The 22,500-nt window shown below is 39.4% G+C and overlaps 1 protein-coding gene across 2 annotated transcripts in view; it reads right to left on the bottom strand.

Annotated features, from left to right (window-relative positions):
• LOC123512186 (protein N-terminal asparagine amidohydrolase-like) overlaps positions 1-22,500 on the bottom strand; it is a 226,492-nt gene that overhangs the window by 107,866 nt on the left and 96,126 nt on the right. For both annotated transcript variants that reach the window (XM_045268428.1, XM_045268427.1), the window contains one exon: positions 1,793-2,046. In XM_045268428.1, coding sequence (XP_045124363.1) covers positions 1,793-2,045 — 253 coding nt within the window. In that variant the 5' untranslated portion in view covers position 2,046. The remainder of the gene's footprint in view (positions 1-1,792; positions 2,047-22,500) is intronic.

Here is a 22,500-nt window from a genome sequence, read left to right on the forward strand (position 1 = left end):
AGAAAAGACGAAATAAAGAAGAGAAAGTGATCCGGAGTCAAACGAATGGAGGGAGAGGCAAAACAAACAAGAAAGTGATGCTGTGAAGAAACGAGTAACGAAGATGGAGAGAAAAAATAGACAAACGCAATAAAAACCAACACTAAAGATAATTTACAACACAGGGGAAAGGGGAACCAACACACACACACACACACACACACACACACACACACACACACACACACACACACACACACACACACTCTCTCTCTCTCTCTCTCTCTCTCTTGAATGTTTACTAATCTTAGCTCATTTTTCACATCTTTCATTATTCCTCCTCCTCCTCCTCCTCCTCCTCCTCCTCCTCCTCCTCCTTTCTCCTCCTGGCTCGCAAAAAAATCACTCATTAATTCACTTCATTATCAAATTTCGCTAAACGCCTTCTAATTAGCGTAAAAATGAAGAGAAAACAAGATAAAACTCACACATTCAGGAATACAGCAACATGAAGACTGTATATTGAAAGAGGGTTTATTTCTTATGAATCTTTTGGTATTGTTTTTCTTGGAGTGAGATTAAGATCAATGTAAATTAAATATAGGTGAGGAATATTTCTTTGAGAGTTTATAGAGATGATTATTTTAAAGGAGATTCATGTCTAGGGAAATTAAAAAAAGGCTGAATAAAAAGGTCATACAAAAGCTGTCCCCAGCCAAAATAAGACAAAAAAATGGTTCCCACACTTTCTAACAAAGACCAATGCCAATATAAGCTAAAAATAAGACCCCTATGCTCTCTCACGAAAACCTAAAGAAGACGAGGCAAAATAATGTTCCTAAAATCTCTGGCAAAGACTCGAGTATAGGTAAGGATAGCTGGTGTCTCACTGTTGGAAAAGAGAGAAAGTGAAGATGAAGAAGCATGTGTGGGGGGTGTAACGTGAAAGAGAAGGCAACAGAGGCAAGGCTGAGATATTTTTGGATATGTGAAAAGGTGAGATGAGGAGGATCCAGTGAAGAAGGCAATGCTGATACCAGTTACGGAAAAGGAGTGTGCGTAGACAGAGCATAAGACGGAGAGATGTGCTAAAACGTGACATGAATAAACTTGACTACAGAAAAGAGGACGCAATGAACAGAAACAGATGAAAAAAGATAACTTGAGCAGCTGACCCTACTACACAGTGGGAATAAGGTCGTATGAAGAATAAGACGACGCAAACCAAAATAAGATAAAAAAAAATAAAAGACCTCTACTCTCTCACAAGGATTTAAAGGAGACTCCAGACAAAATAATATCTTTGACCCCTTCAGTACCATGACGAGTTTTCATATTCATTCTGCTTACTACTTGGTGACTATACAGCTTCAGAAACTCATGTGGGGTATTAAAATAGTGAAGACTAGCCATTAATCGGTTGACCCATATAGACTCTTCCTTATGTCAATAAAATAAGTCTAATCGTATACAAATCTCATGGTAAAAATGCGCCCCAGTGTTGAACGGGTTAAAGGAGATTACAGGCAAAATAATGTCCTTAACCCCTTCAAAATGGGACACATTCTTACCCTGAGATTTGTGTACGATTAGACCATTTTATTGACATTAGAAAGAGTCTATGGAGGTCAGAAGATTAATGGCCACAGTCTTCACTATTCTAATCCCCCACATAGTTTCTGAAGCTGTATAAAACGACCAAATAGTAAGCAGAATGAATATGGAAACGCGTCATGGTACTGAAGGGCTTAAATTCTCTGGCAAAGACTCTTAAGGTAAGGTACACATCACCCACTCCCCTTCAGGTACTCACCCGTGTGTCTGAGGACCGCCATGACGGAGGTGGTGGCGTCGTCGGTGCCAAGGATAGCCAGGTTTTCATCCCTTGGCACAGTGACCGCATACTCCCGCTGGCGAAGATACAGCAGCCCATGAGGCCCCACTTCCTCCGTCAGCATGGAGGTAAGGGCGTGGGCGGTCTCCTTCAGCCGCGGCCATGAGGTGTAGATGCCTGAGGTGGAGGACGGCACTTCCTTCACCAGGTGCTCGCCCACTATCAACACCATCCTGCAGAAGGAGAGGGTATCCTGAAGGAGGGTCGGGTGGAGTGAAGGAATGGAGTGGTGGCAGATTGGTGATTTTTAATGGTGATGGGATAATAGGATGGTGATTTTTTATGGTAGTGTGCGAATGGTGGCTTTTAATGGAGGAATGGTGATAGATTGGTGACGAAATAGTGTAGAATGGTGAAGGATTGGAGTGGTGACAATGGTGATTTTTAATGGTAATGGGATGACAAAGTGGTGATTTTAATGGTGGTGTGGGAATGGTGGCCTTTAATGGAGGCATGGTGCATGAATGGTGACAGAATGGTAGACTAGTAAAAGAATAATGGAATGGTGAAAGAATGGTGATCTTTGAAGTGTAGGAATGGTGGTTTTTAATGGAGTAACGGTGAAATAATGGTGATAGAATGTGACGGGATGGCAAAATAATGAAGAAATGGTAGAATGGTGACATAATAGTGATTTTAATGGTGGTGTGGGAATAATAACTTTTAATGGAAGAATGATGGCACAGTGGTGACTTTTAATGGTGAAGGTAAAAGAAAATACAGAAATGGTGAAATTTAATGAAGTAACAGTGAATTTTAACGCACATTTGTAATCACCATTTATCACCATTACTTCCCTCACCATTAAACCATTATCTTCACCACCATCACCACAACCCTACATCATTACTTACACCATGACTACCACCACCACCACCACCACAACTTCTCAAAATTCTGTTGCCACTCATCACCATCACTTCCCTCACCATTAAACCATTATCATCACCACCATCACCATAACCCATACTGCTACTCACACCACCACCACCACCACTGCTACTCAAACCATTACCAACACTTTAGTAACCACCACCACCACCACCACCACCACCACCACCAATAAAATAGATCAACACTCATAAAACGCCTCGCTCTCCACGCCGCCCCTGCAGGAGTACTGATGCCCCGAGATAAGCCCCATTACAGCCCCGCACAGCCCCAGGATCCCGCGCCCCACACAGGGAGGCCGCGCGGGGAAGCTGGCAACCGTGGTCTTAAAACTGTAGGAAAAGAAGCAAGTGAAAGGATTCTGGTGGTGGTGGTGGTGGTGGTGGTGGTGGTGGTGGTGGTGATGGTGGTGTCCTTTCTTGTTCATCTTTTTTTTTTATGGCTTTTCAGGATTTCGTTTCTCTCTCTCTCTCTCTCTCTCTCTCTCTCTCTCTCTCTCTCTCTCTCTCAGTTAAGGAGGCATAGTTATGGTTAATTTTCACTAATTCATTTTTTTCCTTCATAAACATTTTCTTTAACTTTTCTGTAAATGTTTCTTAAAAATGTCATAACTATAATTCTTGTTATTGTTGCTAGCACTGGTTTTCATTTTCCTTCATAACATCATTTTTTCGACTTTTTGTAAGCGAATCTTAAAAGAAATTCTCGTAATACTTCATGCAATTGTTGCTTTAATCCAACACCAACCCTGCATCACCCAACACCACACACCACACCTTCTGACAGCTCCTCACATCACGTCACCCAAGCATCACCCAACACCACACACCACACCACACCTTCTGACAGCTCCTCACATCACATCACCCAACACCACATACCACACCTTCTGACAGCTCCTCACATCACGTCACCCAAGCATCACCCAACACTCCACACTACACACCACACCTCCTGACAGCTCATCACCATGCATCACCTAACATTCCACACCACACCTTCTGACAGCTCCTCACCTCACATTACCCAAGCATCACCCAACACCACACACCACACCTGACAGCTCCTCACCTCACGTCACACATGCATCACTCCACTACACAGCTAATATTCTCGCAAAGACCCACGGTACACTCTCTCATAAACAATGAAGGTAAAATAAGGTTAGTATATTTCCTCACAAAGATTAACAAAGGTCCCGTAAGCTCCAACACAAGCACTCAAGGTAACACAAGATTCCAACTCTCTCACATCCCAAGACAAGATTACTATACACTCACTCAACGAAGACTAATGTGCCTATACTCTATAACACACAAGAAACAAGGTAAGCTCTCCCACAAACACCAAGAGTAATAGAAGATTCCTACCCTCTCACACCCAAAACAATCTTACTATACACATTCATACAAAGAACCAAGACAAATTAAGGTGCCTACACTCTCTAACACACGTAGAAACAAGACAAGATCAGATCCCGTAAGCTCCACACAAACATCCAAGGTAACACAAGATTCCAACTCTCTCACACCCAAGGCAAGATTGCTACATATTCACACACAAAGAACCAAGACAAATTAAGGTGCCTATACTCTAATATACGAAGAACCAAGGCAAATACTCAAGATGACACAAGATTCCTACTCTCTCACACCTAAAACAAGATTACTATACACTCTCACACAACGAAGACAAATTAAGGTGCCTATATTCTCTAACACATAGGAACCAAGGCTAGCTCTCCCACAAACACCCAGGATAACACAAGATTCTTACTATCTCACACCCAAAACAAGATTACTATACACTCTCACACAACGAAGACAAGTTAAGGCGCCTATACTCTCTAACACATAACCAAGGCTAGCTCTCCCACAATCACCAGGTCCCACAACATAAAATTCCCCCTCTCTCACACCCAAGACACGATGATGTTTTCTATACACTCAGACAAAGACTCAAGGCAGAAGTAAGGTTCCTACACTTCGGGGCATCAAGGGACCTGCAGCATCTCCATAATCAAGACATTAATTCAGGCAAAACTCGACGCTCCTGCCATAATTCATGCAGCAAAAGGCGGCTCCCCACACGGATATTGTGTTGTTTTAAGGACACGAGAACGAAGGAAAGGCAGGAATGTGGTTGTGGTGAGGACTGTTAAGAGGAATGTTAAAAAAGAAAACGTAAAAGGATGTAAGATGAAAAGTGGAAGGTAAAGACGGTTAAAGACGTAAGCAAAATAATGAAAAGGATATTGAAATGATGTAGAAGGAAAGGCATGTGATGAAAGACACGGAATCATTGAAAGAAAGAACATACGAGGAACTGAATGATGTTTAAAAGGATGTAGGATGAAAAGTGGATGGTAAAATCGAAAGACGTAAGGATAAGAATGGAAAGGATAATGAAATGATATAGAAGGAAAGGTATGCGATAGAAGACATGGAATCATTGAAAGAAATAAGAGGAAAGGAATGCAGAAGGAGATAATCGAGATATAAAAGGATGTAGGATGAAAAAAGGAAGTGAAGACGATGAAAGACCCAAGGTTACGAATGAAAAGTATAGTAAAATGATGTGGAAGGAAAGGAATGTGATTGAAGACACGGAATCACTTAAATAAATACGGAAAGGAATGTAGAAAGAGTATAATGAGACATAAAGACGCTGTAGAAAGATATAACAGTAAAAATGAAAGGTATAATGAAAGGATATAGGAGGAAATTAATATGATCGAGATGATTAAAGTATGCAAACACGAAAATATTGAAAGAAAAAAGCTGAAGTGGAATATACAAATAGAATAAAGTAAGAATGAAAGGAACAATGAGAGAACATAGGAGGAGGAGAATGAAATAGAGACAGTTCAGTATACAATCCACACCAAAGGAACTTCAAGGAAAACTCAAAAGGAGCATAGCAAGAATAAAATGAAGTAAAAAGATTCTAAAACTAAAAAGAAAAAGAAAGACAAGGATAATGGGAGGTGTATGATGAGAAGAGGATATATAATAGGGCTGTTAGATGAAGACTGGAGATGAAAATTATAAAGGAAGGAAGAAGTGAAGAATTGGTGAATGATGTGATAAAGTAAAGAGACAGTTAGAACATGTTAGAAGGATGAATGAAATACTAAGGAGACTGTAGGAGGAAATAATGTGGAAAGATAAAGATAAGAAAGAGAATAATAAAAGAATATAAGAAGAACAAAATGAAGTAAATATTGTGAGAAGACAGCCAAAATAAACAAATAAACAAACGATTAAGGAGTAACGAAAGGAGGAGGAAGAGAAAAAATAAAGAGGAGAGAAACACTGGAAAAAGACGAGATAATAAAAGAACGTAAGGAAAAATGATGAATTAATGAAACTGTGGGAAGACATGAAAACCACACGAACAAACGAACGAATAAACAAACAATTAGGAAATAAAGAAAGGAAAAAAAAGAAGTGCTGAATAAAAATGAAAAAAAAAGAAAAAGGGAAAGGAAGATAGAACAGAATGAGGGAAAGAGGTTGCAGGAAGATATAAAACGAATGGAAGAGATAATGAAAGGGTACAACAAGTAAACAATGTAATAAGAGATACGTGATGAAGATACGATACAAAGATAAAACGGAAAAAAAAAAAGAATAATGAGAAGCGAAGAACAAGAGGTAAAGAGGATGAATGAAAACAGACAATAAAAACATTAGAAAATAATTAGAGAATATAGAGAAGGAATGATGATATAGTAAATGAGGGAGATAAATTAAGCATAGAGATAAAGAGAAAAGAAATTGATATATGAAAACAAAAACATACACTAAATAAAGACATAAAGAAAAAAAAAACAATAACAGAAAGAAGAACGAAGAGACACACTAAATAAAGATAGATAAAGAAATCAGAAGAGGAGAAGAAAGAAAAATAAAACAAATATTTGATACAAAGAAAGAAAACAAACACACACTTATAAAAATAAACAAAAATAAATAAGTAAATAAATAAATGATAACAATAATGATGAATAAATAAATAAATGAAAAAAATAAAACGACCAGCAGAGGAACAATCAATATCCACAACACACTTAAAAAATACATAAATAAACAAATAAATGAATAAATAAATGATAACAATAATGATGAAAAAAGATTAAAAAAAAATTGAAGCGAGAAGCAAAAATGAACAAAGAACATTCACAGCACTGGGTGGAAAAAAATCAATGTTGCTGGTGAATAATAATGTTCTTTTTTGTATTCTGCTGGAGGGATGAACGAGCGGGAAGATGGCGGGAAAGTGGGTATCCTTTGCTTTATCGTTTGTCTTCACGCAACTCGCTAACACGGCAGACACGACGCTCTCTCTCTCTCTCTCTCTCTCTCTCTCTCTCTCTCTCTCTCTCTCTCTCTCTCTCTCTCTCTTTATTGTTTGCGTAAGTATTCTCTCTTTTTTTCTCTCTCTTTATCTCTAATATTATCTTTCAGCTCTTTCACTGCCTTTTTCAATCGTCTCTCTTTCTTATGCTAATAGGTAAATGTTATTCTCTCTCTCTCTCTCTCTCTCTCTCTCTCTCTCTCTCTCTCTCTCTCTTAATATATGCACGTGTAGTAAAACTCTCGAGAAATTAATATTACGCATTTCACTCACATTCTAAAGAGGGAAATGACAAGCGTGTGACAAGTATGATGGATGAAGTGAGTCTTTATAATTCTCTCCTCTTCAACGTAGAGAAAAAGAAAGAGAAAGATACAAGGAAGTTAAAGATAGACGAGTAATTATCCGCCATTTACAAACTATATATCTTTTTTTTTTTTTTTTTTTGTCGACGCTCAGATCACTTCAGCAGCGACAGTTGAAATCCCTCCGTCCTCGCGTAACTCAGCGAAGTAAAGGTGAAGTCAACAAAGCGCGTCTCGGGGTCTCGTGAATCGTTATCTCGACACTCATGCCAGGAACTGAAGTATTGTCTCAAACTGACCTGACCTGACCTGACCTGACCTGACCGAACCTAACCCATCCTAACACAACAGAAAAATTGAATCGATCCAAAATAATGAAACGTAGGTAACATTTTAGAAGCATTACGTCCACATAACATAATAACGTAACTGAATCGATCCAGTACAATCAAACGCAACATATTCGAAGCATGACCTTGACCTAACTTAACCTAACCTAACCTAACTAAAGAGGCAACTCGATCTCATTTAGCCTAACCGAAACACTGCGTCGAGCTAACCTAACTATAGCACCGACTAGAATTAACCTAACCTAAACAAGTAAATCAAAGACTAGACCTAACCTAGTCTAACTTAACTCACCTGAAACATTAACTGGAACTAACCTAACCTAAGGGAAGCATCAACCTAACCTAACCTAACCTAACCTAATTTAAGATAAGCACTAACCTAACCTAACCTATCTGAAGAGAAGCATAACCTAACCTAACTTAAGAGACGCCTCAACTCAACCTAACCTAACTTAAGAGAAACATCAAATCAAACTAACTTACCCTAACTTAAGAGAAGCATCAACTTAACCTAACCTAACCTAACTTAAGAGAAACATCAAATCATTAAACTAACCTAACCTAACTTAAGAGAACCTCAACTCAACTTAACCTAACCTAACCTAACTTAAGAGAAGCATTAACTTAACCTAACCTAACTTAAGAGAAGCATTAACCTAACCTAACCTAAGAGTAGCATTAACTTAACCTAACCTAACTGAAGAGATGCATCAACTTAACCTAACCTAACTTAGGAGAAACATCAAATCAAACTAACTTAACCTAACTTGAGAGAAGCATCAACCTAACCTAACCTAACTTAAAAGAAGCATTAACTTAACCTAACCTAACTTAAGAGAAACATTAACTTAACCTAACCTAACTTAAGAGACGCATTAACCTAACCTAACCTAAGAGTAGCATTAACTTAACCTAACCTAACTTAAGAGAACCATCAACCTAACCTAACCTAACTTAAGAGAACCATCAACTTAACATAACCTAACCTAACTTAAGAGAAGCATTAATTTTACCTAACCTAAGTTGAGAGAAGCATCAACTTAACCAAACCTAAGAGACGCATCAACTTAACCACCCTAACCGAAACATTAACACGTACTAGCCTAAACTACCACACAATGAAGACTCCACAATGGCTGAAGTGGCTGTACTAATGGAACAAAGATCACATCCTTATCAATGAAAGTTTGACCCACCGGTGAGTTTTGTTTTCTCTTTAGTTTTCGTTGAAGCGATTTATTTAATTTCACGTGCCTTCCAATGAGACAGTTTTCCTTTTCTTTTCTTTTCTTCAAGTTTGCGTTAGAGTGAAAGTTTTTTTTTTTCTTACTTTTATATTTTCTTTCTTTTGAAGTTTGCCTTGCAGTGAAATAGCTTCCTCTTCTTTTCTTTTAAGAGACTTGCCTTGATGAGAAAAGTTCAGTTCTTTCTCTCTCCTCTTACTTTGACTTTAGATTCCCTTAGATCAGTGTTTCCTTTTTTTTCATTTCTCTCCTTTCTCTTTTTCTTTTACTCTTATATTTACTGCCAATCCCAAATAAGAAATCAATCTCTGAGGTGAATACACTTTAGTTTCCTTCCTTTACTTCTGCTCCTCTCCAATCTCCTTATCTTTTATCATTACTTTTACTAGCAAAGAAAAAATATCTACCTCTGAGCTGAATGCCTCTTAGTTTTCCTTCCCTTTATTTCTGCTCCTCTCCCATCTCTTTCCCTTTTTATCCTTTACTTTTACTAGCAATATAAAATAAAAAAATCAACCTCTGAGCTGAATACCTTTGTCTCCCTTCCCTTTTTTTCAACTTCTTTCCTATCCCTTTCTCTTTAACTTTTATTTTGACTGGTACAAACCAAAAAAAAAAAAAAAATCAACCTCTGGGCTGAATACCTCTTAGCTTTCCTTCCCTTTCTTTTTCATTTCTTTTTCTTTTAATCCTTACATTTACCGGGAATCCAACCTCTCAGCTGAATATCTCTTACTTTCCCTTCCCTTTATTTCTGCTCATCTCCCATCTCTTTCTCTTTTTATAATTACTTTTACTGGCAATCTAAAACAAGAAAATTCTACCTCAGCTGAATACCTCCTAGTTTCCCTTCCCTTTATACCTGAATCTCTCCAACCTCCTTCTCTATTACCCTTACTTTAACTGCGAATCTGAGATCAAACTCCAACCTTTAAGCTGAGTACTCGTCAAGGACTTCCACAGATTAGGTTTCCCTCCCAGCGCTGATCAGGGTTCACTCTCTTGCTCTCTGGGTGCATAGAACACTTGAGCTCCTCCGCGTTGTGAGTGTTTGAGGAGGGGAAGGGGAGGAAGGTGAAGAAGGGAGAGAGAGAGGGGAGTGAGGAGGTGGAGGAGGGTGGGTAGGGGGAGATGTGATGGAGAGGAAGTGAGGTAAGATGGGGAGCGACGTAAGATGATGTTGGGTGAGGTGGAACGGATTTGAGAGAGAGAGAGAGAGAGAGAGAGAGAGAGAGAGAGAGAGAGAGAGAGAGAGAGAGAGAGAGAGAGAGAGAGAGAGAGAGAGAGAGAGAGAGAGAGAGAGAGAGAGAGAGAGAGAGAGAGAGAGAGAGAGAGAGAGAGAGAGAGAGAGAGAGAGAGAGAGAGAGAGAGAGAGAGAGAGAGAGAGAGAGAGAGAGAGAGAGAGAGAGAGAGAGAGAGAGAGAGAGAGAGAGAGAGAGAGAGAGAGAGAGAGAGAGAGAGAGAGAGAGAGAGAGAGAGAGAGAGAGAGAGAGAGAGAGAGAGAGAGAGAGAGAGAGAGAGAGAGAGAGAGAGAGAGAGATTAGGTAAGGAGTGGATAAGGGTGTGAATGAAAGTAACATAGCGTGAGGCGTGAGTGTGACGTGAGTGTGGCAGGATGGGGCGAGGCTGTCACGAGCTGCACACACACACACACACACACACACACACACACACACACACACACACACACACACACACACACACTATTGTTTTAAAGCGCTATTGTTACCAGGCGTAATCAAGACAGCCACACACACACACACACACACACACACACACACAAGAAGGCGACACGATCTTTTGAAACAATCCGGTGCCAAGGTGTCAGTTTAATTCTATTCTGGGTAACTCTAATCTCTGCCGCTACTAGTTTATCTTTTTTCCAATAACCTTGTAACTATCTCTTTTCTGTCAGTAAATTTTCGTTTTTCTTTTTCTTTTGTTTTTTTGCATTAATTCAAGAGGATAATGAAAATATACACAAAAACTTTCCTAGTCTCTGTCACAACTATTTTTTTCCTTATTTCCTGAGATCTTGTAACTTTTCTATCAGCTAAACTTCCTTTCTTCCTTGCTTTTCTTTTTTTGAGTTAAATCAAGAGGAAAATGAAAATATACACAGAAACTTCCCTAATTTCTGTCACAACTATTTTTGCCTTTTTTTCCTGAGATCTTGTAACTTCTCTATCAGCTAAACTTCTCTTCTTCCTTCTTTTTTTTTGTTTTCCTGCGTTGATTCACGAGAAAAACGAAAAGAAAATGGCCAAATACTTTTCTGATCTGTCACAACTATTTTTTTCCTTTCTCCTGAGATCTTGTAACTTCTCTGTCAGATAATTTTCCTTTCTTCCCTTCTGTTTTCCTGCCTTGATTCAAGAGGAAAACGAAAAAATACTCAAAAACTTTCCTAATCTGTCACAACTAATTTTTTCCTTTTTCCTGAGATCTTGTAATTTCTGTCAGCTAAATTTCCTTTCTTCCTTTTTTTTTATTTTTTTGCCTTGATTTAAGAGAAAACGAAAAGAAAATTCACAAAACTCTCCTAATCAGTCACTATTTTTTCGTTTTTCCTGAAATCTTGTAACTTTTCTGTCAGCTAGTTTTTCTTTCTTCCTCTGTTATTTTTTTGCGTTGTTTCGAAAGGAAAAGAGAAAAGTACACACAAACTTTCCAGGGTTTGTTTTTGTGACTGACGATTCAAGAAGACTAGGAAATGAGAGAGATAAGTTTAATAAGTTTGTCTATTCGTGTTAATTCGGGATGAAAGTAAAAAAGGAAAACAAAAACTCACTTGGTTTCTTTCTATTCACGTTTCCAGTTAATGACGAGAACAAAAACTTACGTAGCAATTCCCAGAGAAGTGTGTGTGTGTGTGTGTGTGTGTGTGTGTGTGTGTGTGTGTGTGTGTGTGTGCGTGTGCGTGTGCGTGTGTGTGTGTGTGTGTGTGTAGATGGTCCAGTGCTTAAATCTTTTGTTTGGAATTGAAAGATATTCTAAAGCCTAAATATCAAGTTTTTCTTATTCAGTGTAAAGTAAGAATTTTCCCTTTTTCCTGGTTGTTAATGAAGTGTTATCTAGTCAGTGGTGAGTTAAGTGTTCTCTTCTTGTTCAGTATTCCAGCTCTCTATCTAACTCATTATAAAGTTAACTGTTATTTCTTATTTAAAGTTCAATTAAATGTGCTTCCTTATAAATATTCCTTTTCATATTCAGTTTTAAGTTCAATGCTCGTTTGGTTATCAAATACTCAGTTTATTTATTTCTATCTCATGTTTTCAATCTCTCCATACCAAATATTCCGTTGCGTGCACTAACAGTTATTTCATATTCAATGCTTAATTAAAGGCGCCTTCCTGAACAAGTTTTCAATTCAGTGTTCCCTCTCTTATTCAATTTTAAGTTAAATGTTCCTTTAGTTATCAAATATTCCACCTCACGTTTTCAATCTTCCCATACTAAATATTCAGTTACGTACACTCCTTTATTCTGCATTCAATCACACCCTCTTATCTTCCCACCCAGGCAGCAACATCTCCTCCCCCTCCCCTCCCCTCACTGCCACCTCACGTGCTGCCGGCGCCGCGTCAGGGTGAGCTGTGCCACTGATGTAACACGATACTCGACTCTTAAGCGACGGGTTTTTCTTCTGGTGACTTCGTGACTTCCTAATGGACAATTACTGCCTCCACTACCACCACCACCTCTACCACCACCATCACCACCACCGTCACCGCCGCCACCACGCCCTCGCTTCCTCCCAAGGCCAGGGCGCGGAGTGACTGGCAGGAACCCGCAACACTCCTGCAGGTCTGGTAACACTGCCGCCACCCCTCAATTACCCCTCTCTCATTTATCTCCTTTCCATCCCTCCCCCTCCCTTTTCCCATTTCCCCTTTATTCCTAGACCTTCCCTATTGTTCCTCCCCATCCTAGCCTTCACCTCCTCCTCCTCCTCCTCCTCCTCCTCCTCCTCCTCCTCCTCCTCCTCCTTTATTCCCTCCTTCTCCTATTCCTTCCTTCCTCCTCCTCCTCCTCCTCCTCCTCCTCCTCCTCCTCCTCCTCCTCCTCCTCCTCCTCCTCCTCCTCCTCCTCCTCCTCCTCCTCTATCTATGCAAGTTACTTATATTCTCTCTTCCAAATTCTCCTTTTTTCTCTTCTATCCTTCCTTATTTTTCTACAGTGAATCTCTCTCTCTCTCTCTCTCTCTCTCTCTCTCTCTCTCTCTCTCTCTCTCTACGCACAAGCACAACACGAGAGAGAGAGAGAGAGAGAGAGAGAGAGAGAGAGAGAGAGAGAGAGAGAGAGAGAGAGCACCTGTAATGCCTGAGATAAGCTTCGAGTGGCTGGAAAGACTGGAAAAGCTGGACGATCTATACAGGTGAGCTCCAGGTAGAATACTGGGGGGCGCAGGTGAGTGTAGGGCACCTGGCGGCCTGACACTCACGCCCTCTGTGGCTTAAGATGAAGGGGAGAGGAAGATTCGAATTGTATGGTGAATGAGTATTAGAAGAGGAGGAGGAAGAGAAAGGAAAATGAAGAAGATGAAGATAAAGAGGCAGAAAAAGAAGCAATATGTAGAAGAGGAGGAAAAGGAAAAGTGAAGGAAAAGAAAGTGGAGATAAAAAGGAAAAAAGAAGGAATATAAAGAAGATGAGGAGGAAGATAAGAAAAGAAATGTGGAGAAAAGAGGAAGGAAAAAAAGGAATATAAGGTAGAGGAAGATAAGGATAAAAAAAAAAGGAAGCAATATGTAGATGAAAATAAGACGGAAGAGAAAAAACAGTACAGGGAGATAATGGGAGGAAAATAGCAATAAATAAGATGTGTCAAGCGAAAGAAGCAAATAAAAGATACTAACAAAAAATGACATACTACTTGCTTGTGAATATAAAAACAAACGAAAGAAAAAAAATAAGCAAATAAACAACTTTCGTCATAAGAATTTCCTTCGGCGTCTTTATGTCTCTCCTCCTCCTCCTCCTCCTCCTCCTCCTGCTCCTCCTCTTCGTCCTCCTCCACCTCCTCGTCTTATCAGAGCAAAACAACTTAAAGTATGCCATTTCCTCTTTCTCTTATTCATTTTTCTTCTCCTTCTCCTCCTATTGCTGTTGTTGTTGTTGTTGTTATAGTTGTTATTGTCGTTGTCCTATTCCTCTTCTTCCTACTCATTCCTTTCTTCTTTTTTCTACTTCTTCTTCTTCTTCTCCTTTTCCTCTTCCTCCTCCTCCACCTGCTCCTCCTTCTACTCTCCTTCTCCTTTTCCTACCCCTTCTCCTCCTTCTCCTCCTCCTCCTCCTCCTCTGCGAAGCTTGAAGAGTGAACACGTGGTATAATGACGAATCATAAAGAGGGAGGGAGGGGAGATGGAATGTGGGGTGGAATCGGGTGGTGTTGGGTGGGACGGGACGGGACGGGACGGGACGGGACGGGGCGGGACGGGGCGGGGCGGGAGCGTCAGATAGACAGATAAGATGTTTACGATTCAAGAGAGAGAGAGAGAGAGAGAGAGAGAGAGAGAGAGAGAGAGAGAGAGAGAGAGAGAGAGAGAGAGAGGTGATTAATGAAGTGATAATGAAGAGGAATGCACGGAATATTAATAAAGACAAGAAAAAATAAGAAATAAAGATAAATTAGAGAGAGGTTGGAAGTGAGAGAAAAAAGTGTATAGGTGAGAGTGTGATGGGAGAGTGAGAGGTAATGAGTGAGAGGAGAATGAGGGACGGATGTGGGAAGGGTGAGCGAGGGGGGAATGATGAGAGAGAGAGAGAGAGAGAGAGAGAGAGAGAGAGAGAGAGAGAGAGAGAGAGAGAGAGAGAGAGAGAGAGAGAGAGAGAGAGAGAGAGAGAGAGAGAGAGAGATCCTTAAGTATCATCAAAACAAACATGAAATAAACACACACACATAATTAAACAGAGATGATAAATAGGAAGAATAAAGAAGAGAAGAGGAGGCAAATAAGAAGAGTAGAAGAAAGATTTGATAAACAGATAATTAAAGAAGAATGGAGAAGACAATTAGAAGATAAAAAAAGAAAAAAGATAAATGAGAGAGTATGAAGCGTAGAAAAAAATGAAGCCAAGAGAAAACTGATAAATGGAGAGAAGAGAAGAAATGAGAAAAGAAAGAAAAGAGAACATATCAAATAATGAATAAATGAAGAAGTCTGAAGAAGAAAACATAATAAAAGCCAAGAGAGGAGTGATAAATGGGAAGAGAAGAGAAAAATGAGAGAGAAAAAAAGAAAGAGTAATGGCAGGAGATGAGGAGAAATTAAAGAAAAGAAAGAAAAACTAGGAAAAATAAGAAAATAATTAAGGATAGAAAAAAAATATATAAGAAAAGAGAATAAGAAAAATACAATGAAAACTGGAAAATTACAAATAACAAGATAAGATAACGCTGAAGAGAAAGAGAGAATAAGAGATGAGAACAAGAGATTATATTGAAACGTAGATAAATGGAAGGCTAAGAAAATAAGGAAATAAACCTAACGATAATGGAGGGAGACAGAAAATAAGAAATGAAAGGAAATAAAGAAAAGATACATTGAATAGTAACCAAAAGAAAAATTATGAAGCAAATAAAAGAAAACTATGAAGAATAAAATAAAAAAGGAAAGGAAAGGAATGGCGGGGATGAAAAGAAGAAAAATGAAAAAAAAACAGAATATATTGAAAAGTAAATAAAAAGACTATGAAAACAAGACACAATCAAGGAAGGGAGAGGAGTAACGAGGTGTGAAAAGAAGAAAAATATTAGAAAACTGAATATATTGAAAAGTAAATAAAAGACAAAATAAAGACAAGGAGTGGAGTGGCGAGACGTGAATAGAAGAAAACTGAAAGAAAACAAAGAAATATTGAAAAGTAAATAAAAACTATGAAAACAAGACAATAATAAAAGGGAAAAAATATGAAAAATACGACAAAATGAAAGTGAACAAAACAAAAGAAAAGAAAACTATAAGAAATAAGACAAACTAAAAGAAAGACGACGAGAACAAGACAAAATAAAGAGGAGTGGAATGGCGGGAGATGAAAATAAAAATTTAAAAATATATATTGAAAGATAAATAAAAAAAGGCAATGAAGAATAAGAAAAAACGAAATAAAAATATGAAACGAAAGACAAAATAAAATAAAAAGATGGAAAAATAAGACAGAATAAAGGGTCCGAGGGGTCTCCAAGCGCACGGGTTCGAATCCTGTCCACGGTCCGAGTGTAGGTTGGGCTTCCTCACTCGGGGCAACGGTTCCCTAGTGGGTGGGCTTTGAGATAGGAGGTACCCAAAAAGTTTCCCCTTTAGCCCAGAAATTCCCGTGAAAAGCCCACATGGTATAAATAAAAAAAAAAAAATGGAATGGCGAGACATGAAAAAAAGAAAAATGGAAAAAAAACAAAGGATTTATTGAAAAGTAAAAAAAACCAAAAATGAAAATACGAAAATGAAGCAAAGGCAGAAAAGTAACGGGAGATGAAAAAAGAAGAAAAATCCAAAGAAACAAAGGACAGCGTGAAAAGTAAATCAAACAAACGACAACGAAAAGAATCTATGAAAAATAATAAAAAAAATAATAGAAAAACTGAAGAATAAAATAAAATACGAAAGACAATGAAGAATAAGACAAAATGAAACAAAGGAAGACAAGTAACGGGAGATGAAAAGAAAATACAAGAAAACAAAAATATGATGAAAAATAAATAAAAATCTGAAAAATGAAAGAAAACTATGAAAAATTAGACAAAAAAAAGAAATTATGAAAAGAAATAATAAAGACAAGAAGTGGAATGGCAGAAGATGAAAAGAAGACACATGGAAGAAAACAAAGGATATATTGAAAAGTAAAATAAAAACACTGAAGAATAAAACAAAGTGAAGCCAAAGAGAGGAATGGCGGAGGTGAAAAGGAGAAAAATGAAAGAAAAACAAAGGACACAGTGAAAGATAAATAAAGACAATAAAAAATAAGACAAAATAACAGAAAAAATCTAGAATAAAAATAAAGACAGAAGAATAAGACAAAGTGAAGCCAAGGAGAGGAATGGCGGAGGTGAAAAAGATGAAAAATGAAAGAAAACAAAGGACATAGTGAAAAATGAATAAAAAGACAATGAAGAATAAGACATAATAACAGGAAAAAAACTAGAATATATATATAAAAAGAAAGAAGAATAAGACAAAATGAAGCCAAGGAAAGGAATGGCGGAGGTGAAAAGATAAAAAATGAAAGAAAACAAAGGACATAGTGAAAAATGAATAAAAAGACAATGAAGAATAAGACATAATAACAGAAGAATACTAGAATATATATATATAAAAAAAAAAAAGACACAGAAGAATAAGACAAAATGAAGCCAAGAGAGGAATGGCAGAAGTGAAAAAGATGAAAAATGAAAGAAAACAAAGGACATAGTGAAAAATTAATAAAAAGACAATGAAAAATACGACAAAAACTAGAGTAAATAAAAAGACACAGAAGAATAAGACAAAATGAAGCCAAGACGTGGAATGGCAGGAGATAAAAATAAGAAAATAAAAGAAAACAAAGGACAAAGGTAATGAAAAAATGAAAAATAAGACAAAATATGAGAAAAAAAACTAGAATAAATAGAGAAAAAAGACACAGAAGAATAAGACAAAATGAAGGCAAGAAAGGAGTGGCGGAGATGAGATGATGGCCGTGAGTGCAATGACCCCCAGAGGCCTCTTAGTGCCCCGGGCAGCTCTCTAATTATGCCGTAATTACCTTGCCTGCCCCTACCGCCACCCTCACCCACGCCCCGCCCAGGTGTTCACCCCTCACCCGCCACCCACCCACCGCCGCCACCATTCCGACACACCCACTCACCTGTTATTGTTATTGTTATTATCTATCATCTATTTATTATTGCCATTATTCTTATTATTTATTATTCATTTATCTATTATTGCTATTATTGTTGTTAGAATTGCCACTATTTCTTTTTTTCTTTGCTTTTCTTGCTTTTGGTCTTGCTTTTTTATTTATTTCTTGTTCTTAAGCAGCACCAGCACTAGCACCAGCACCACCACCACCAGCACCACCACCACCAACACCAGCACCAGCACCAGCATCTCCATTATCGTTATTGTCATTTTTTCTTCTTTTCTCCTTCCTATCTTCTTTTTTTCTTCTCGTTCTTTCCTCCTCCTCCTCCTCCTCCTCCTCCTCCTCTTCTTCATTTCTTTTTCTTCTAATTCTCGTTATTTTCTCTTCTTATTATTCGTATTCTTATTCATCTTCTTGTCTTATTTTTGTTCTTATTCCCATTGTTGTTGTTGTTGTTGCTGTTGTTGTTGTTGTTTGTATTCTAGGTGTGCCGTGTTGCTTTTACCTTGCGTTCATAAGTGTTCCCTTTTTCCCTCTCTAGTGTGTCCAGTTCGTCATTCTCGACCTCGCCTCTCTCGTGTACAAAGAAAGAAACAACGTGTGTAATTTTAATGTTAATGAATTGTGAAGGATGAGGAGGGTTACTGAGTACGTGTTTAGTGCCTCCTCCTCCTGCTCCTCCTGCTCCTCCTCCTCCACATCCACCTCCTCCTTCTCTTATGTCTTCTTTTTTATTCCTCACCTTTTTTTTCTATCTTTATTACATTGTCATTCCTCTTTACTACTGTTACCACCACCACCACCACCACCATTACTACTAATACTATCCCTCTTCCTCCTCCTCCTCCTTCTCCTCCTTCTACATCTTTATCACTACAGCAATGTCATTCATCTTTACTACTACTACCACCACCACCACCACCACCACCACCACCACCACCACCCCGGATCTCCCCACACAGACACGACGGTCACGCGTTAGCAATAAGCAAGCCGTCGTCACCTCTCGTAGTCATAATGTAGCAATTAACATTCCCGGAGTGCGCGGCGTGGGTAGCAATTCCCTGACCAGTGTGTATAGTGTCCGCTACTCTCCCTCCTCACACACACACACACACATACACACACACACACACACACACACACACACACACACACACATGGACACACGCACACACACCTAACATTACAATCAAACGTGCAAATATTGAGGTAGCCAAGGGGAAGGTGTGGGAAGGTACAAGCCACAGGAGGAAAGGTAAAGGCAACACTGACAGCCTCTTCATCTCAGGGTAAAAACGCATAATGACGCGCTGATGAGGTAGAGGCGGGACGTGTCAGCGCGGCGGGGGCACAAGTCACCGCAGAGGAGACTTATTACTGCACGAGGAGTTGCTAATCAATTACACGGTGACGAAGGGCTGACGAAGGAGTTAGGGTGATGAAGGAGGCTGGTGGAGGAGAGGGACAGGTGATGGAGGGGTGAGAGAGAGGTAGCGAAGAGGTGAGGGAGGAGGATAAGTGATGGACAGAGAAGAGGAACATGCTGACGGAAGAGTGAGGGACGAGTTAGGGTGGAGAGTGGTGAGGAGGAGGTGCAGGAGAGGAGGGAAAATGATGAAGGGGTGAGAAAGGGGTGACGAAGGAGTGAGGGAGGAGGATGGGTGATGAACGAGGGTGGACGTGAGGAAGGGTGGTGGAGGAAGAGAGGAGCAAAGTGATGAAAAGGTGAGGGAGGGTGAGGAAGGAGTAACGGAGTGAAGGAAGAATAGATAACGGAGAGAGAAGAGGAGCATGATGACGAGGGGATGAGAAAGGGATGAAGGAGTGAAGGAAGAAGGATAGATAATGAAGGAGGAAGAAGAGAAGAATGGTGGCGAAGGGATGACGGAAAGGAGACGAAGGGCTGAAGGAGTGAAGGGAAGAAAAAGGATAACGGTAGATGAGAAAGGCTGATGGAGAAGATAGGACATTTAAACAAAACAATGATAAAGATGATACAGATGACGAAGAAGACGAAAAGAGAGACAGAAAACCAAACTAATAGGAGGAAAGTAAAGGATAAAGGAGTGAAGTAAGGGAATGAAAAGGATGACGGTAGATGGAGGAGATAGGACATTTAAACACAGCAATGATAACGATGATACAGATGACGAAGGCGACGAAGAAAGAGACAGAGAACCACACAAATAGGAGGACTGTAAAGGATGAAGGAGTGAAAGAGTGAAAGATTGAGGTATTTAAGCTGTGAAGGAGTAATGACAGATATGATGAAGGCTTGACAGGTAAGTGACGCAAGAGAGAGAGAGAGAGAGAGAGAGAGAGAGAGAGAGAGAGAGAGAGAGAGAGAGAGAGAGAGAGAGAGAGAGAGAGAGAGAGAGAGAGAGAGAGAGAGAGAGAGAGAGAGAGAGAGAGAGAGAGATAAAGACCACCAACCACACACACACACAAACACACACACACACACACACACACACACACACACACACACACACACACACACACACACACACACACACACACACACACACACACAATACAAACATCCTCAATATACGAAAAACAATAAAAATAATAACACAAAGAAAAAGAACAAAACGAACAACACGAAGAAGACCAAGAACAAAAAGAAGAAAATGAGAACAGGAACAAGAACAACAAGAAGGAAAAAAAAGAAAAGAAAAGGAAAAAAAAACACTCGGGTTAAATAAACACTAAAAGTCTTTGTCGGCACGAAGAGAGGTAGGGGCGTGAGGCTTCGAGGGAGGGAGGGGGAGGGGGAAGGGGATGAGAAGGGGGGGGAACGGGAGAGAGGGGTGGAGAGAGAGAGAAAGAGAGGAGAGAGAGTTTAAAGGGCGTGGTTCATCAGAGGTATAGAGAGAAGTGAGAGGGAAAGAAAAGAAAAAAAAAGAGGGATAAAAGCAAGAGGAAAAGAGGAAAAAAGGAGGATTGAAAGAAAATGAAGTAGGAAATGAAAGAGGAAAAGAAGGAAAGAAGGAAGTAAGAGAAGGAAAAGAGTGAATTGAGAGTGGAGGAAAAGAATTAATGACGTGGATAAACAAAAGGAGGAGGAGGAGGAGAAGAAGGAGAAGAAGAGAAGAAGAAGAAGAAGAAGAAGAAGAAGAAGAAGAAGAAGAAGAAGAAGAAGAAGAAGAAGAAGAAGAAGAAGAAGAAGAAGAAGAAGAAGAAGAAGAAGAAGAAGAAGAAGAAGAAGAAGAAGAAGAAGAAGAAGAAGAAGAAGAAGAAGAAGAAGAAGAAGAAGAAGAAGAAGAAGAAGAAGAAGAAGAAGAAGAAGAAGAAGAAGAAGAAGAAGAAGAAGAAGAAGAAGAAGAAGAAGAAGAAGAAGAAGAAGAAGAAGAAGAAGAAGAAGAAGAAGAAGAAGAAGAAGAAGAAGAAGAAGAAGAAGAAGAAGAAGAAGAAGAAGAAGAAGAAGAGGATAAGGAGGAGGAGGAGGAGGAGGAGGAGGAGGAGGAGGAGTGTCTGCTCAGTGAAGTTTCAAGATCGAGTGAGGAAAGTCGTGAACGTGCCCATGAGAGGAGGAGGAGGAGGAGGAGAGGGGCCCTTGAGTCCTCCCTTACGCAGCATAAAGTGGAGGAGCCGCGTTAGGTGGAGCTCCTCTGCCGCCCACCGACCCTCAACGCCCCGCCGCCCACAAAGGACTCCCTGAAACAAACCCGACTCCTTCAGATCCTTCCATCCTTCACACACTCCTTATATCCTTCCAAACCTTCTCTCCTTCCTTCCATCCTTTAAACGCTCCTCACATCCTTCAAAATTCTCTATCCTTCTTCTATACTTCAAAACTGCATCCTTCTCTCTTTCCTTCCATCCTTCAAAATCCTTTAATCCATCCTTTAAAATCTTCTACTCTTCCTTATATCCTTCAAAACTACATCCTTCTTCATCCTGTCATCCTTCAAACTCTTTTTCCATCCTTCAAAATACTCAATCCTTTCTTACATCCTTCAAAACTACATCCTTCTTCTCTCCTTCCTTCCATCCTTCTAACTCTCCTTTCATCCTTCAGAATCCTTCATTCCATCTTTCAAAACACTGTAACTTTCTTTATATCCTTCAAAACTGCGTCCTTCCCTCCTTTCTTCCTTCAAACTTTCTTTTCATCCTTCTAGATCCTTCCTTACATCCTTCAAAACTGCATCCTTCTCTCCTTCCTTCCATCCTTCAAATTCTCCTTTCATCCTTCACAATCCTTCATTACTTCCTTCAAAATACTCTATCCTTTCTTCCATCCTTCAAAGCTCTATCCTTTCGTCCTTTCTTCCATCCTTCAGACTCTCCTCCCATTCTTCTAAATCCTTCAAAACTTCCTATCTTTCCTTATATCCTTCAAAACTGCATCCTTCCCCTTCCTGCCATCCTTTAAACTCTCCTTCCACCCTTCAAAATCCTTCATTTTCATTCCACCCTTTAAAATCTTCTATCCTTCTTTATATCCTTCAAACTATCCTTCCCTCCTTCAAACTCTCCTTAGTCCTTACACCCTTCAAAATCCTTCATTCCAACCTTTACAACTTTCCGTCCTTACTTACAACCTTCAAACACTTGGTACATCCCTCAAAGCTCCATCCTCCTATCATTCGTAGGCCTATCCTTTCTACTACTCTTCAA

Source organism: Portunus trituberculatus, chromosome 33 (genome assembly GCF_017591435.1).
Source record: "Portunus trituberculatus isolate SZX2019 chromosome 33, ASM1759143v1, whole genome shotgun sequence".
In the NCBI taxonomy this organism is placed as follows: domain Eukaryota; kingdom Metazoa; phylum Arthropoda; class Malacostraca; order Decapoda; family Portunidae; genus Portunus; species Portunus trituberculatus.